The sequence below is a fragment of the Drosophila biarmipes genome, chromosome X, assembly GCF_025231255.1.
Source record: "Drosophila biarmipes strain raj3 chromosome X, RU_DBia_V1.1, whole genome shotgun sequence".
In the NCBI taxonomy this organism is placed as follows: Eukaryota; Metazoa; Arthropoda; class Insecta; order Diptera; family Drosophilidae; genus Drosophila; species Drosophila biarmipes.
Window position 1 is genome coordinate 9100136 of NC_066611.1, and position 16242 is coordinate 9116377.

Sequence of the window (16242 nt, forward strand, 5' to 3'; positions counted from 1 at the left end):
GTAACAAAGTTTTTGTTCATAAAAATAAAAAAAATTTAAAAGCTAACTATAATTAATTGAAAAGTTAGCAGTCCCCCTTTTAGCCGCGACACGAGCCGCAAAACAGCTGGGGCGCCAAAGTCTCCAAACTCTCCGCGCGTTTTTCGCCGCGTTAACCAATACTTTCGCCATCCGAAGTCCAAAGAGCTCGGGGAAAGTCGACTGAAACTCATCCGAAGTGCCGGGCCGTCGAGTGTCCTTTAAGGCAAAGGATGCTTCGAAATTTGCGCAGTTTGCGTGCGGTTTTCGGAGCAAAAGGATGCAGCAGCAGTAGCAGCGGTGAAACCAACGTCCGCCGAAGAATCAGCTTCATCAGCGGGTTAAATTTCTAGAAAGGAGTTGTGAGTCTATAATCTCGCCTCCCCCATCCCCACCTCTCTCCTGGCACCCCACATCCCTCCCCCTTCAAAACCGAAGTGTAAACCCCTGTGAGGACTTAGTAAATCATCCTGAAATTTGGCGCGTTTCCTGCGCGTTTTTTCCATTGTTGTTGCCGCTAAAATCACAATAACGAACTCAGTTGCGGTTTCTCTCGGTGTTCTCTTGTTTCTAGTTTTTTTGCCTAATTTTTTGCAGTGTCTTCAGTGTTTGAACTATTAAAAATTCAAATATAAACTCAAGTTAAGTGAATGGAAAACATAAACAGTTTAAAGTGACTCAAGGGAATTCATAACTGAGAAACAAGTGCGGAGTGTCGGGGTTTTTTTTGGGCTCTGCAAGGACCCTTGGATTACCTTGCGGGGCGAGCGGAATCGCGAGATATAACTTCGCCGGCGGTGAGTCTGAAAATTATATAAATAAATATGTCTGGTGTCTGAATAAACAACCTCTAACCCCTTTATAATAAGATGTTGTTCATTTAAAGAGTGGAGTGTTATTATTGGTTTTATATTTTATTGAGGTAAATGAAGTGTAAAGCCTTTAAAAAACATGTTTTATTGCTTAACAAACAGAAATGGACAGCACTTATGAAAAAGAAGACATTGGGATAAAATAATTTTTATGCTTGAAAAGAAATCACTAAAGCAATCTTATATTTTTCTTTTTTTAAATAAAGTTTTCGCATCATTTGTATTTTTCATTTAAATATTATTGAAACCAAAAAGCACTTCAGTTGCCTCCGTTTTCGTGTTTATTGACATTAAAATACGGATTGATATTTATCCCGTTCTGTATTTACTTTATTGTTTGAAAATTCTGTGTGTGCCAAAGAATCGCAGCAGTCACACCCCAATGAAAAATTTGTTTTTCCATTTTATATGTTTATAGCTGGGCATTTTTTGTATTTATTTAGGCTTATGATTTTGGTATTCAGGGAACTTTCCTTTATCAGCGTATTATGTGGATTTGTGTATTTATGGATTTCCCTTCCATATCATTACGGCTGCCATTATCAACGCCTTTATTACGCTTCCGCCTTTGTGAGGCGCCTCTTTTGCGTCCATTTGTTTCTCCTGCCGCCGCAAACTTTTCCCTTTTCGTGCCCTTTGATGTGCCACAATAGTTGGCGAAATGAGGGGTCAAAGGGCGGTGGTGCGGCGGTGCTGATGATAAGCAACTTGTTACGATGACCATGATGATGAGCGAATTGAGAGGGCTTTTCTGCCCCGCCCGCCTGCGGTTTTATGCCCATTTCTATGAGCCATTCCCCCAGCTTCCATCCCACGAAGCAACCTTTTTTCACAGTTTTCGGGATCAGGGTCAGGGCTGTGAAATCGAATCATTTTGTAGGCTTTATATTTAATTTGCATGGTCTGGCCGGCGAACCACCGAAGGGTTCAAAGGGTGCCCAGTCCCCTTACCTTTTAATCTAACTTTCTGTGGCCAAAAGTTTCCTGCTGCATACTCTTGGCCAGTTGACTAAATTAAATAAAGGCTGTGTTTTTTCTGATATCTGGGCATGGAAAAGTATGACATGAATTTGGGAAATACTGCTGGGGAGTTGGGAAAAGCAGGCTTGATTGATGATGAAGTACTCAACTGGTCGCTAAGGCTTTCAGCTGGATTTCATGGCTTGAATGTTGCGGGAAAGGGTGTGCAGTAGAGTTGTATTAAATATATTTTACTAAAAATTAGTTGTAGATGTCCTTGAGTTTATACACATTTTAGGTGTTATATTTATGAAGTCTATTTTTCCAATCGTCCATTCAAAGCCGTTTGACTTATTTCCCCTTATATTTTCTGGATTTTTTCTAGAGTTTCCCCCCCCCTTCAGTTTCTCTTTGGTATTTCAATTTTTCCCGATTGTTTCAAACACTGCGACTTGGCACCACTTTCCACATTTTCCTTTGTCCGTGCTGCTGTTGCTTCATTAGTTTCATTGGATTCGCCACCGGGCAGTGCAATGCAGTGGCAGCAGCAATAAGTTAAATTGTTGCTTCCCCCGATTTCGTTATTTCAAATTTCATTTCCATTCAGGAAACCGAAAGAAATCGAAGGAGAAATCCAGGCAGGCCGCCACAAGGACATATTGCAGCTGCAGCAGCAGCAACAGGAGATTAAGTGCTGGGAACCGCCATCCTTTTTCGGGCAGTGCATGCTTTTGAGCCCGCGAGGAAGCAGCGATTGAAGCGGCGCTGCTGCCGCAGAAAATGGCCGCAGCGACAACAGCAACATCCACGAGTGCAGCGGCGATAGCAGCAGCAGCAACATGAATGAGACCTGCAGCAGATGCAGCAGCAACATCGCACGCCGGCGATGATGTGCATGGTGATGATGCTGAAGACGCTCAAGCGAATGACGATGATGATGTCGACGTTGTCGAGTTGCAGTTTCAAGAGCCACAACACAATGCCAAGTGCCAACAACAAGCCGAGCGAAGGGGGAAATTAAGTGCCAAAGGCAACCGCAGCAACACAGCAGCAGCAACAGCAACACAGCAGCAACAGCGAAAAGATTTTTCGCCAGCCAAGCAGAATCAAAACTAAATTTACATAACAAAACAGGAGCAGCCAAAACAGAAGTGGGAAAGCCCTTCAAGAATCTCCGTTTCCCAGAAGCGTAGTCAATAGGGAGGCAGCCACATAGCCAGCTGCAACATGCCCGGCAGCAACATGTCGGCTCCGCTGTGCGGCAGGGGGCGTGGCGCCCTCTTGGTGGTGCTCCTGCTAGCCACCACCCTGAGCAGTGGTGGCTGGGCAGCGCCCACAACCGGTGGTGCGGCGGCGGCGGTGGTGGGGCATAAGCCATCGCAGCAGCACCACCACTCGCACCACTTGGAAATCGGGGTGCAGGGCCACACACCCACTTTGATGGAGGCCAGCACCAGCGGGGACGGCAGGCATGCACCACTGGCCACAACTAAGGCGCCACCACAGCCTAGCACCACCAGCACCAGCACAAGCACCACTACCACAACCACCGAGATGCCAAGAGCCACTGATGAAATTCAGGTGGCCAAACCAGTGCCAACAGCTGAAGAAGGAGTATCTGCAATCAGCAGTACTGAAGGGAGAACCACTGAGGATAGAGCCACTGAGGGGAGCAGGACCTCTGAAGGAAGCAGCACCACTGAAGGAAGTAGCACCACTGAAAAATCCACGGTAACCAAAGAAACCCTAAGGAGATCCACTGAAGTTAGCAGCTCAGTAAGCAGCACATCCGAAAGTAGCACCACTGAGAGGAGCACCACTGAGAGGAGCACCACTGAGGGGAGCACCACTGGGAGGAGCACCACTGAAAGCAGCACCACTGAGAGCAGCACCACTGAAAGAAGCACCACCGAAGCCAGCCGCCTCAAAATTAGCAGCACCACTGAAAGACCTCCCTTGCTAAATGAGACAATCGCACCACCGGACAAAGTAGCATTGCAGGTGGTGCAGCTGCTGGCCTTGGAGCACACGGTGGCTCCACCCTTGGACAGTGGTCACGATGGCCTAAAGCTGACCAAAAAGAAGCAGCTGCAGCAGCAGCACTACCCCACCAGCACCACCACCATGGAAACGGAAACGGAAAGGAGCAGCACCACCACCACTACCACTGGCCCCACCACTTCAAAGGCACCACCACCCACTCCCCTGCTGCCCGTGCACAATGGCTACCTGGGACCGATCTTCATGGGCGAGAAGACCTTCAGTGTGGTGCATCCGCTGAAGAAACCCCAGCCAGCAAACCACCAGCATGTGGCTTCGATTGAGAACCAACTCCGAAATGGCCGGCTGGTGGAGATTCTGGCACCAACGGCTCTGCTGGAACAGACTGCCGAGACCAGCACCACCCACGCACCACCGGTGGGACCCGGAGCAGCCTCGGTGCTCTCCACCACCGTTTTCCAGGTGCCCGAGCTGCAGACCAGCACCACCCGTCTGCCGGCGAGCAATGCCATGGAGCGCACCGAATCCAAGATCTCGGACATCCAGATCGAGGTCTACGACTCCACGGTGGACTCCATAGTGGCCTCCACGAACTTCCGCGACAGCGAGGGCTTCTATGCGCCACCACAGAGCCCCGTCGAGATGGGCACCACCAGGCCGGCCCACGAGATGATCTCGCTGCCCCAGGAGCGCTTCACCCAGTACGTGATCGACCGCGCAGATGTGTCCACCCAACCGGCGTCGGGTGGTGCAGGTGGTGCGGCAGTGGGTAAGCCCGAGCCGGCGGCCATCGAGATCCACATCAATGTGTCCGAGGCCTTTGGCAGCGAGAGCGAGGACCTGGAGTTCTCCTACCGGCAGCCCTCGGTGGCGGCCGAAAAGCAGGGCAAGCCCGGCGACGAGATCCTGGTGGTGGAGATCATCGACAGTGGTGCGGACAACAGCAGCGCCGAGTCGGGTGGCTCCTCCTCCTCCTCCTCGTCGAGTGGCGAGCACATCAATCCGATCTTCACGTTCCGCAACTCGGATGCGGCGGCTGCACCACCGCCTCCCGTGCGCCCTCCCCAATCCATTCAGGACGCCGACGAGCTCTTTATGGCCGACCTCAAGGAGGGCGGTGGTGCAGTGCCTCGCCCACCGCCGCCGCCGCCACCACCACCGCCGCGAAAGCCCAGCATCGATCGCGACTCGGACACGATCTTCTACATCTCGAACACGGAGGTCAAGGTGGGGGAGTCGCTGCCCACGGTGGGCCCGGTGGGTGAGCAGCAGCGCAAGTTCCAGCTGGAGAACCAGTTCTTCCCCGCCAGCTACGTGATGCAGGAGCAGGAGCAGAGGCAGTCCCAGTCGCAGCAGGCCGACGAGGACATCATCCTGTCGCCACTGCACCACAATGCCGACGGCCTGAAGATCTTCCGCAGCTCGTCGTCGAGCAGTGGTGATGGAGCACCACCGCTGGACGTCACGTACGTGGGTGAGTCGGTCATCGAGGTGGAGCAGCAGCCGCAGAGCTGGAGCAGCACGCCGGCACCACAGCAGCAGCAGCAGCAGGACATCATCATCCAGCCGGCTGTGCTGCCGGATCTGGCCATCGGAGTGCCCGTGATCGGGGAGCTGCCGCCGCAGATCGAGCTCAAGGAGATCGACTACATGCCCGGGGAGCTGGGCATGGGCATGGGCCAGAACGGGATGGGCATCTACGAGAACGACATCCAGAGCAACAGCATCGACAGCGAGCCGGATGTGATCGAGAGCTCCATCCAGTACGGCGGCGATCTGATCGACGACGGAGCAGGTGGCGGCTTCGACGGCGTCGAGGGCTCCTATCCCTTCGAGAGTCCCGCCCACCGCCAGCAGCAGGTGGGTCATGGCCTGAGCCACCTGCCCCACCGCCAGACGGCCAACCACCTGCACCGCGAACAGCTCCCGGTGGCGGAGATGGTCAACGCCACGCTCCTCCAGAGATATGACGGGGGATCGGGTTCGGGATCGGGATCTGCCTCGGCCATGGCTCCCTTGCTGGCCAGCGGAAGTGGCAGGACAGCTAATGCCACCGCCCTCTCGGAGGATCCTCTTGGGGATTACGATGGTGAGTTGATATCTCCAGTGCCCAGAAGAAACCTTCAATAACCTTCTTAAAATTATTTTTTCTCTTCAGGATTCTTCAATCTCTTTGCTGTTTCCATGGGTCTCATCATTGTCATCCTGCCCTCAGCCCTCCTGGTGTCCATGTACTGCGCTGTAAAGTAAGTGTTGTTAATATTATCCATTTTTATATATAATAGGGTAAATAAATCCATTTGGATAAAGAAGGAATTCTAGATATTACTGAAGGAGTTGTTAAAAACAAAGTGATTTATATTTATTTTAAAAAAATATTTTAATAATATTAGAAATATTAAACATATTTAATGGGATCTTAGTATTTAATACCTAAAATCCTGGTTCTTTGGTACTTAGGTAAAAGTTAACTTCTGGAGAATTGTTTGTTTAGGAAAGGAGTTTTACATTTAGAGTATAATATTGAAATACTAAAGCACATGTGGGTTTTAGTTCAGCCCTGTAAATATATCTTATATATATCTTATAAAATTCTGACTAGCTTAAAATCCTTTAAAAACATTCTTGGTAGCTTATTTCAGATTCAGATTTAAATTGAAATAATGGACATTTTTAGCTACCCCCATAATAATGAGCTCCCCACCAAGTAAATAAATAGAAGCCTTTCAGCCCTCTTGAGTGGAAGCAGAAGCCATCGTCTGCTCAGTCGCAACCTTCAACCTCGGAAACCCCCTCCCCTGCGCCACTCAACAGCCATTCCGGGGGGCAACTGTACCCAGACAATGTGCTCCATGCTCCTTTATCCCGGGCTCCTTAGCCATTTGGCTGAGCTAATTGGTTACGCCTCGTGTGGCGCTTAATCAGCTTAGACGGCAGTGTCCCACACAAATCAAAAATAATTGCAAGAAATTGCTAGGAAGCAGCTGGAAGCAGCAGAAGGCTGAGCTGGGGCTAAGGCCACCTTAAAATAGAAAGACAGCCTGTGTGGGCTGAGTGGCAGGCCACCCTAATCCGATCCCGCCTAAACCTCAATTTCAAGGATTCCCCGGGCGGGATGTGTTGCCTACTTTTCAGCGGCGACCCCCACGCATGGCAGGAGAATGCACTCAATCTAAAGCAATTTGCCGGGGCAACCACCTGACCCCCAGAGCCCCGGACCCCCGCCGACCCCGCAACCAACCGCCCCCACCGCTGCAGGCGAGGCGTGGCAAATCGCATTTATCAGCTTCATTCGTGGCGTTTTATTTCTCATTCGGATTGCCAGCGACAGACAGCAGAAATAGCAACAAAACATTGACAAATCTGTGACGGGAGGTGGTTCAGTGGCTCTGTGGCTCAGTGGCTCGGGGGGCGGTGGCTGCTGTGGGTGGGCTGGGGTGGAGTGGGTGGAAAATTGAGCGCAATGCCAGGGACGCACATCCTTTATCGCCCGCAGTCTGGCCCAAACATAAATCTTGGCCGCGCCACGAATTGGGTTGAAAGCTCTTGGCGAGGCTGCTGTTTCTCTAGATGCGGATTTATATATTTATATACATACATACAAATATGTGGTACACATACACAGAGAGAAATGGTGTCTTAGCTGCATATTTTTACATCACATCTGGAAAAACTCAAAGTAATATTCAATGTGCTTGAAGTTCTAAAGTTTTAATGATGTTAAGATATTAAAGTAATATTGCCTTGAATTAAAAAAAATTATACAATTTATAATGATGTTTTTAAGGTTCAAGACGTTGGCTTTTAGGAAGTATTTTCAAGAGCTTTCTTAGTATAAAAACTTAAGATTATGTGGAATTCTTTAGAGACTTGAATAGTTATAAAATTTAATTTAATAATGCCTTTTAAAAAGCATTTTGGCAAACAAATTTTTATTTTAAATGTCCCTTAAAACATTTTGAAAGAATTATTTTACATTTCAAATAATCTAAAAGGATTACGCTATGATGTAAGATGATTTGAATAGTTTTATAAAACCTACTTCCCTTTTTATATGCATTATGCATTCAAAAAATTATTTTAAAAAAAAATTAATTTTTTTAATAACTCGGCAATCAAACTACTTCTCTCAAAATACCTAAAAAGGCCCGGAATAGTTAACCCCATTTTTGTCGGCTTGCTACATGATACTAGAAATTTCTCCCTGTGCACCCACACATATTCGCCGGGCACTAAATGCCAAACAAAATGAAAGCGGGGAGTGGGCGCCTGGGAGTGACAGGTTGATGGCGAGCCCCGAGAAAACTGAGGGCGCAACAAATCAACGCGGCGGAATCGAGAATCGGCGAGGCCGGAAACGGAAGTCGCCGCACGCACCCGCACACACACCCCGGCACACAGATAGCACATCCGCATGCTCGTTCGCAGATGATGTAGATGCCAGGAGCTAACAAGGCAGCTGCTTTCTGGGAGTTTCCCGCTTTTCGGCAGCCGCAGGAAAAACGCATAAAGCGGCAAATGGCAACCGCAAACGCTGCCAGTTTGTTGCTCCAAAAAAAAGAAAAGAACAGGGAAAAGGTGCCGTGAAAAGCCAGCGTCAAAATAAAAAGGAAACACACAATTTATTTGCCTTATTCCCCGTCGCCGCGCAGGACATGGGGGCCGAGGGAGTGCGAATGGCTGTGCGTGTGCTGGTGTCTGGGAGGAAATTGCACAATAAACTCTTGAGACGAGAAATTAGTTGTGCGTGTGGCTCGTTTCGGCGGCTTGGCAACTCGAAATTTGTTGAGTGCTACAAAGGTCCCTTTTCCGCAGGAGCCGGGAGTCGGGGCAGCGACAATGGGATACTCCCGGGACCGAGCCGGGGCACTCACTCAAGGAACTTTCGCCCCAAAAAGTGCTAGTATTTATGGCGCTTTCAAAGCCAAGTTGAGGAATTTTCGGTGCCAGCACTCGGCCAGCCCTAGCAAACTTGCCACATCGTATTTTCCCTACTCCAAAAATCAAACCAAACAGCCATTTTTATTAATTTTGAGTGGGAAAGTGTCCCTTGTAATGCCTAGATTTTCCTAATCCTCGGTGATTGCAGGCCGCCGCAAAGTAGGCAGCAAAATATTAATTCCGGTCGCGGCATCATTAGAAATGCATTGGATTTTGAAACTCCGGCCTGTGCGGCGCCAAAAAGCTTAACAACTTTTGCGCCTCTGGCCCAAAGACACTGCCTCTCGCTCTCGCACTAACCCCGTCTCTCTCCCTCTTCTTTTTCCCTTTCAGATATGTGCTGGGCAAGAACTCAGGAGCGGGCACGGGTGGCGCCCCGGGCGACGACAGCGAACAGGGCCGGGACTCAAAGCACGAGGTGAGTTCATAGAGGGCACCCAACCCACCGATACACCCCCTCAAGGAACCAGCCACCCACCCATCCACCTCCCGTCCACCCTTCGCGTGATGGAAATTGAAATTTAAACGCAAGTGCCATCAGAGAGTGTCTTCAACTGTTCGCCATAACCCCTGCCCCTATCCCCAGACCCACCCATCCAGCGCCCGTGGATGCACTCGTCTGCTGTACTTGCTCGGGAGCTCTCGAGAAAATTAAACAATGGCTGAAATTTCCGCGGGAAATTTTATTGCGTTCCAGCTGAAATTGAGAGCTGAAAGGGCAAAATTAAAGATGACGCCGCGGTTGCAGGAGAAAGGTTAATAAAGGGAATGCTTCAAGGTGGCTTAAACAAAGGGTTTCTTTACATTGAAAATTTAATTAATTAAAATTAACTTTCATATACTTCAGTTTATCCAAGTTTTTTTTATGGCTACCAATGTTTGGTTCTGATTTTTTATCATTTCAGCACTCTTAAGATGTTCCAAATTGGAGGGCTTTCAAACACTGTCGTATCATATTGTCATTCATATTTTCCAAATTTAAGCGTTTTCAAACACTGTCTCATTATTTAGAAAATATGAACGAGAACGTAAAAAATAATATATATATATGTAGATCTATTGTAGATCTGATTGTTCAAAATTTTATGTTATTGTTCAAATTTATAACCTTAATGAGTCTGGTTCCTAAGATAAATATTTAAAAAAATTAAAATAAGTATTTTAATTCCCACTACTATTTGTAGTGGCAAATTAAGAAACTTTTTGATAAACTTTTAGCTACTTAGCCTAAACGAAAATTAAGACTACTGAGCACCTTGTTTTTTTTATGGAGCTTGTTTTAAAATATATATATATTTAATAACAAAGGGTAAAACAATACGAAAATAACTTCAAACATTTTAGACCTCTCAAGAGGGAGTTGCACCTAAAGGTTAGGGTTCAAGTTTAAATGGAGCTTGAGTTGACTTGGAGGCGGAATGAATTCCCTGGGCTGGTAATGAAATTTCCCAGACCTTTGAGAGTGAAAGAGTGTGTGAAAGAGTTGGAGTGTATGCGTGAATTGCATTCCAGTTTTCTTTCCCTCCGTCGCGCTCCCCCGCTCACTCTCTCTGTTCGCCTCTTGCAGTCAGAATCGTCGTCATTCCCATCATCTGACTTGGCATTTGCATCCGTTAGAGCCACCACCTGCAGCGCCCCACCAACACGCCCGCGCCACCACCCACCGCCCACGCCCACGCCCCCCGGCGCTGGCAGTCAAGGCCGTTTGCCAATACAGATGACTGGCCTGGAACGCCTCGCGTTTCGCTTCGAGGGGGCGGTGGGCGGGGTGGGTGAGCTGGCTGAGGTGGGTCGGGTGGTGCGGGTGGGGGGTGCCTCAAGTGGTGGCCTTGCTCCCTGTGGCTCCGTCACCAAGATGACGCTCAAAGATAATCATCTGATTGTTGTCACCGAGGAGCGGCACGTAAGTTCGTTAGTCATCCGACCAGCCCGTCGTCCCTCTTCTGCCCGCCGCCCACTCTGGCCGGGACTCTAGATGTGCCTCCCTATCTCTGTCTCTGCATCTGCATCCCCGCATCTCTGCGCCACAGCAGGAACAGGATTCGCCTGTGCCGAGCTCTGGATGTTGTCGTAGCTAGTTCGGTGTTCTGTTCTTGGTGCCTGCCTATCCTCATCATCTCTAACTTGGCTCACACACTTTCGAGTTCCGAAATCCGACTATCCTCCAGTTCCGATTTGATTGCTCGGTTCTATCTGTGTTCACTAAGAAGTCTTTCCTCTCACGATAAACTCACTGACTTGGTGACCGATTGAGTTAAGTATCTGTGAATGAGAATGGATGTGCTCTAGCTTTATAAGTACTGGGGACATCTACCACAAGGTCTTTATACTATTAATATATATTATCTACTTTGTTTCATTCTCTACTCTAATCGCATACCAAGCTTATGATTTATTAGTTTTATTAATGGTTAACCCTTTTTCTTGCCTGTTTTATGGTGTTATTAGCCATCAGTTGGTCTTACTTAATTATCCCTTAGAACTGGCAGTGATTGGGCCATTAAACCAGCTATTGTTTTATGAATCTCCAGCTTCGTTAGTTTTTGAGTTGCCTTGACTGCCGCACTTTTCAGTTTCTGTTTCTGAGCCCTTTGTGTTTAAGTGAGTACTTTATTTTCCGCACTGCCCTCTGCCCTCCGCCCCCTGACACTTGGGGCGACGCTTTCCCACTTGCTCACTTGTCCTGGCCTTGAATGTCCTTGGGTGAATCCTGGTGGTCCTTGGGTGGTCCTAGCACATCAGTGGGCACCTGCGGGCCCTGGGACGGCGAACCAGGGCCAGATTTGCGTCCGAACAACAGCCCGGCGTCGTCTATTTGTCAACCTGAGTGGGCCGGTGTGTGTGCGGGAGTGTGCGGTGTATCCTTGGGGCGTGTGTGTGCCACAAGCGTATGCAAATGCAATTTTCGACACTTTCCGCATGGCAGCCAACCGATTTGTCCGCTCTGACGCTCTTTTCTCCTCCCCACCCCGACCGCCGATCACTTTCTCCACTTTCCCTCGACTCTCTGTCGTATCCTTGATGTTGTGCCTGTGTGTCTGTGCATCCTGTTGTGTTTGTCTGAGCGTCCTGCACCTTCTAACTAATATGCACTGGGATGCCTGCCCATCGATTACAATGAAACTTGCCCTCCTTTCTCGCAGGATATCTCACGGAATGCCCGCGAGACGAAGATGCACACGGACAAGGACGGCGTCTTCGTGGTGGAGGTGGCCCGCGGCATAGACGCCAAGCAGCTGGCCGGCGACCATCCCGGCGTGACCCTGGACGCCACCGAACTGCCCTTCGACAACAAACTGTCTCCGAACGGGGGGCACTTGCTGGACAAGGCACTGCCACCCAGCCACGAGCAGGTGCAGATCCATGCGCCGCCCCAGGACTTCGCTTCCGCCACCGCTGGCCAAACGGCTGCCCCCCTGCATCTTATCGAGGAGGCCGAGGAGCACGGAGCCGAAGATCTCGCCCAGCAGGAAGTGGAAGGCCAAACCAATCTGGCCCGCACCGGCCTCTCGCAATCGGATCTCAGCTCGACCTCGTCGAGTGACTCCAACAAGCGGTACTCCTACGGCAACCAGGAGCTCTATGTCATCGAGCAGCCGGGCTACGCCACCAGTTCGCCCACAGCCAAGCCCATATTGATAAGCCCCAATCAAAACGAGAATCAAAATCCGGGCCAGGAACGGGAGCTAAAGTCGCAGATGTCCATCAGTCCGGAGCAAACGGAGATCGAATCAAGCCAGGGCTCTAAGAAGTCAGAGGAGGAGGTTCTGCCGGAAAAGGTAATAGAGACTGTTCCGGAAAAGGAAAAGGATACTGCTCCCGAGAGGGAAGTAGAGATAGCACCCAAAGAGGAGGCACCGGCTTCACCAGAAAAGTCAGCAGTCCCGGAAAAGGTGACAGAGGTTGAGCCTCAAGTAGTGGTTCCACTCAAAGAGGAAGAGCTTCCATCAAGAAAGGATGAGGTTCCACCAAGAGAGGAAGAGGTACCACCAAAAGAGGAAGGGGTTCCAGCCAAAGTAGAAGAGGTTCCACCCAAGGAAGAACAGGTGCCACCAAAAGAGGAAGAGGTTCCACCCAAGGAGGAAGTGCCTCCACCAACAGTCGAGGTCTCTCCGCCACAGGAAGACCCTGTTCAGATCGATCTGGAGGATAAGCCAGAGAACCCAGTCGAGGAACAGCCCGAATCAAAGCCAGAGCACATTGAGACCCATTCCGAGCCGGAAGAGGAGATGGCCGTAGCAACCGAATCCCAGCCAGAGGAGACTGAACCGGAGGCCGAGAGCAACTACGACAGCCTGATGAGCCTGCCGGCGCCACCATCCACGGAGGAGCTGGGCGATTACAGCCTCATCGAGTCCAACCAGCTGGACAGCCTGCCACCGCCACCGCCGCCGCTCCTGGAGGCCCCGAGCACTCCGCCGGCGAGCGAGAGGCCTCTCATCAGCAACGGCAATGGTGGGATGGCCAAGGGCGCCACCACCACGGTGGGTGGTGCGGCCGAGGAGCCGGCCACCCTGACACCGCCCGCCTCGCCGCCCGCCACCCCACCGCCCTCGCAGACATCGACCCAGTACGGCAGCAATGGGTTAACCAATGGCATCCACGCCCTGGCCGTGGTGGACGTGAATGGCAGTTAAGAAAGGCCAGGTGAGATGGGTTTTTTTTTCAACGGATCTCCTAGAGATCGTGGGGATGGCATCCCCGTAGCGTGTAAGGATTACTAGGCGTACTGACACCCAGAAGCCAAACTGTGGCAAATTTAAATATATACACTTAATAGAGCGAAACTTTTTCCACTTACTGTTTGTTGATTTTCGAATATAACGAATAATAACAATTAAATGCGATTAATATAACCATAAATCATAATTAATTGTTTGTCTATTTGCGGCTGGCAGCCTCTCCCCCCACCTACCAGCCACCCACAACCACCCACTTCGACCCACTGCTCTCTCCATGTCGGGGGGAGGTGCGGCTAACGAGTATTTCAATGTCTATGACTACAGTAAAGCTAACGAAAAAACAAACCGAATAAATGGAAAAGCAAATACAAATCCGAATACGATAGAATCTGCATACGAACTACATATAATATAATAAAAGAGGGCGATACATAGGCAAACAGAGTCGAGGAAGAGTAACTACCGATATGTAACGATGCATAATTAATTAGGCTAATTATTAACACACACAACAGCGCCAAACTCGAAAAAAGGAAATGTCAACTGCAACGGCTACCGCTTAGAGGGCATAATTGTAGTGAAATTATTTGGGTTCGATTGGCAAGTTCGCGGACAGCCAATAACATCACAGTGTGTCCTGTGTCCGGATCCCCATTGAGGCTTAGTGTATAGAGTTTTAATTAGCAGAATCCGGAAGGAAGTCCGAGTTGGTTTCAAAAGCATCAATTGCCTTTTAGAGGGATTATATTGAAGTGTATTTCCGTTGAAACGGAGCTATTTATCACTGCGAGTTCCGGGTTCGCACAGTAAGCGTTTCCGTTTTTCAAAAGCGTAAAAAGTGTAAGCGATTCCAAGGAAATCACTAAATCAACTTATTGACGTGTCTAAAAGTATGCAACAAAATTTTCGAGTCCGGAGTGCCAATGTATTTATCAAAAGAAATGTCGCGTTGTTTATTGAAGCATACTTTTAGGCATTTTATGGGTGATTTCAGACTTCAACATTTTTAATTTGAAATTCGAAAGGCAAGAGCACAGATATAATGGCAGCAAGCACCCCAAAATAATATCCGGACAGAGACCACACCCAAATATCGTTGATGTTTCGATATTCATGTTTTGCAAATTACACAATTCACTTGACAAAATCAAATGTGCCGAACTTTTGTAGCAGCCAACACAATTTACAAAGAGAAACGAACCATTTATACAATGCCAATATGGTGATTACAGCAGAATATATGTAACCTTTTAAACGATAAAACCAAAATAGTTATAGTCCTAGTCGATACAATATATATATATATGTGTATGTATATTTTTTTCGTGTGTGTGTATGGAAAAATTAGGCGAAAAGGGGACTTCAACTCAAAGCAAATGAGAACTAAATGGCTAACGATAGACCTAAGATAATTGGCAAACTAAATGGATGCATTAATGGTCTACACACATATATACAGCATTGATAAAATATAGGAAAAACTTAACTCTTTGAAAAAAAAACTTAGAAGTAAAGACGAGCGACGAAATAACAGATAAAAGCCGAAATCCGATCACTGCAAGTGGCGCGTTATTATGTAAGTAGTAGGAATTATCCAAGCCCCGGATACAGTGAAGGGGTCGTTTATAGGTGGAACATAATCCCTGGCTAACGATTAACCACTTTTGTTGTTTACGTTTGTTCCAATTGTTTTATTGACAATTAAGCCCGACGGTCGAGCGAGGATGCCAATGAGAAAATATTATGAATATTTCAAATGAATAACCCAAAAAAAGAAAGAAACAGTAATCGTAAATCAAATACAAAAGTTAGGAAAAGCGTGAAGAGAATTTTTTTTTGGGTCGAACGAAAACAAAAGAAATAAGTAAATGTGATTGTTATTTAACCTTAAGTTATTATTAAATCTAACTTAAACTGATATGTGTGTGAGTGTGCGTTAAAGACGAGATTAGCAAGCCAAACGGAACGAGGCGAAACGAAACGAAACGAATGGCAATGGAACGCTCAAAAGCAAAGGCGGCGATAAGCGATAAGCGATTAACGATTACCGATTAACGATAGCTGGCAACTAGGCGAGATTAAGGTCCTGCTAAGGAACCGAAATAAATGAAATTCAACATTAAGAACGATTGCAACCGAAACCAAATGGGAAATACACACGAAAAGCAAAGTCAAGCGAGTGCATTTTCCCTGGGCGGGGCGTGGGCGTGGGCGGGGGCGGAGGGCACTGGCATTTTGGAATTTTTAATTTTGTGTGTGTTTCAGACGCCAAGGACCCCAGACTCCATCGATTTGCGGGCTGCCATAAAATCGAACGGAGCAGAGCCACTCAGGCGATTTGGTTTGGTTAAAGACCCATAAAGCCCCGTCAGTCGAGGGCGTACGGACCCCGCACTACAAGTATGCCTGCAATGTGTGCAAAGGACGATCTGCGAATGCGAATGGGAGCGCAAGGAGCAATGGAGCGGAAGTCGGGCGGTGGGCGGCGGAACGGGGGGCCTTCAAGGGGTCCGAAGGGGCGTGGCAGCCGGAATTGCAGCCAGCTCTTAACTGGACGTTTTGAATTTCAGCTGAGGCAAGCGGCTACAATCACCTACAGCATGGAATGCTACCCTGCAGATGCCTATCCCTTGGTGTGCTGGGGATGACAGGCTGATGTTCAGGATTAGATAAAATCTAATAGGCACGGGGTTAGGACATTGCTTGAAAGTACTTCCTGTAAAGTATGTACTTATCTAAGTTGGAGTTAAAGCACTTGAAGTAGAGAA

General features: G+C 48.5%; 1 protein-coding gene across 1 annotated transcript; it reads left to right on the forward strand.

Moving 5' to 3' along the window:
* Positions 1-278: 278 nt before the first annotated feature.
* Positions 279-15649, forward strand: LOC108025793 (uncharacterized). Its single transcript, XM_044093313.2, has 6 exons — positions 279-380; positions 616-815; positions 2458-5940; positions 6010-6097; positions 9126-9210; positions 11936-15649. The coding sequence occupies exons 3-6, from the start codon at positions 3078-3080 to the stop codon at positions 13427-13429; spliced, it is 4530 nt and encodes a 1509-aa protein (XP_043949248.1). The 5' UTR covers positions 279-380; positions 616-815; positions 2458-3077; the 3' UTR covers positions 13430-15649.
* Positions 15650-16242: the final 593 nt, after the last annotated feature.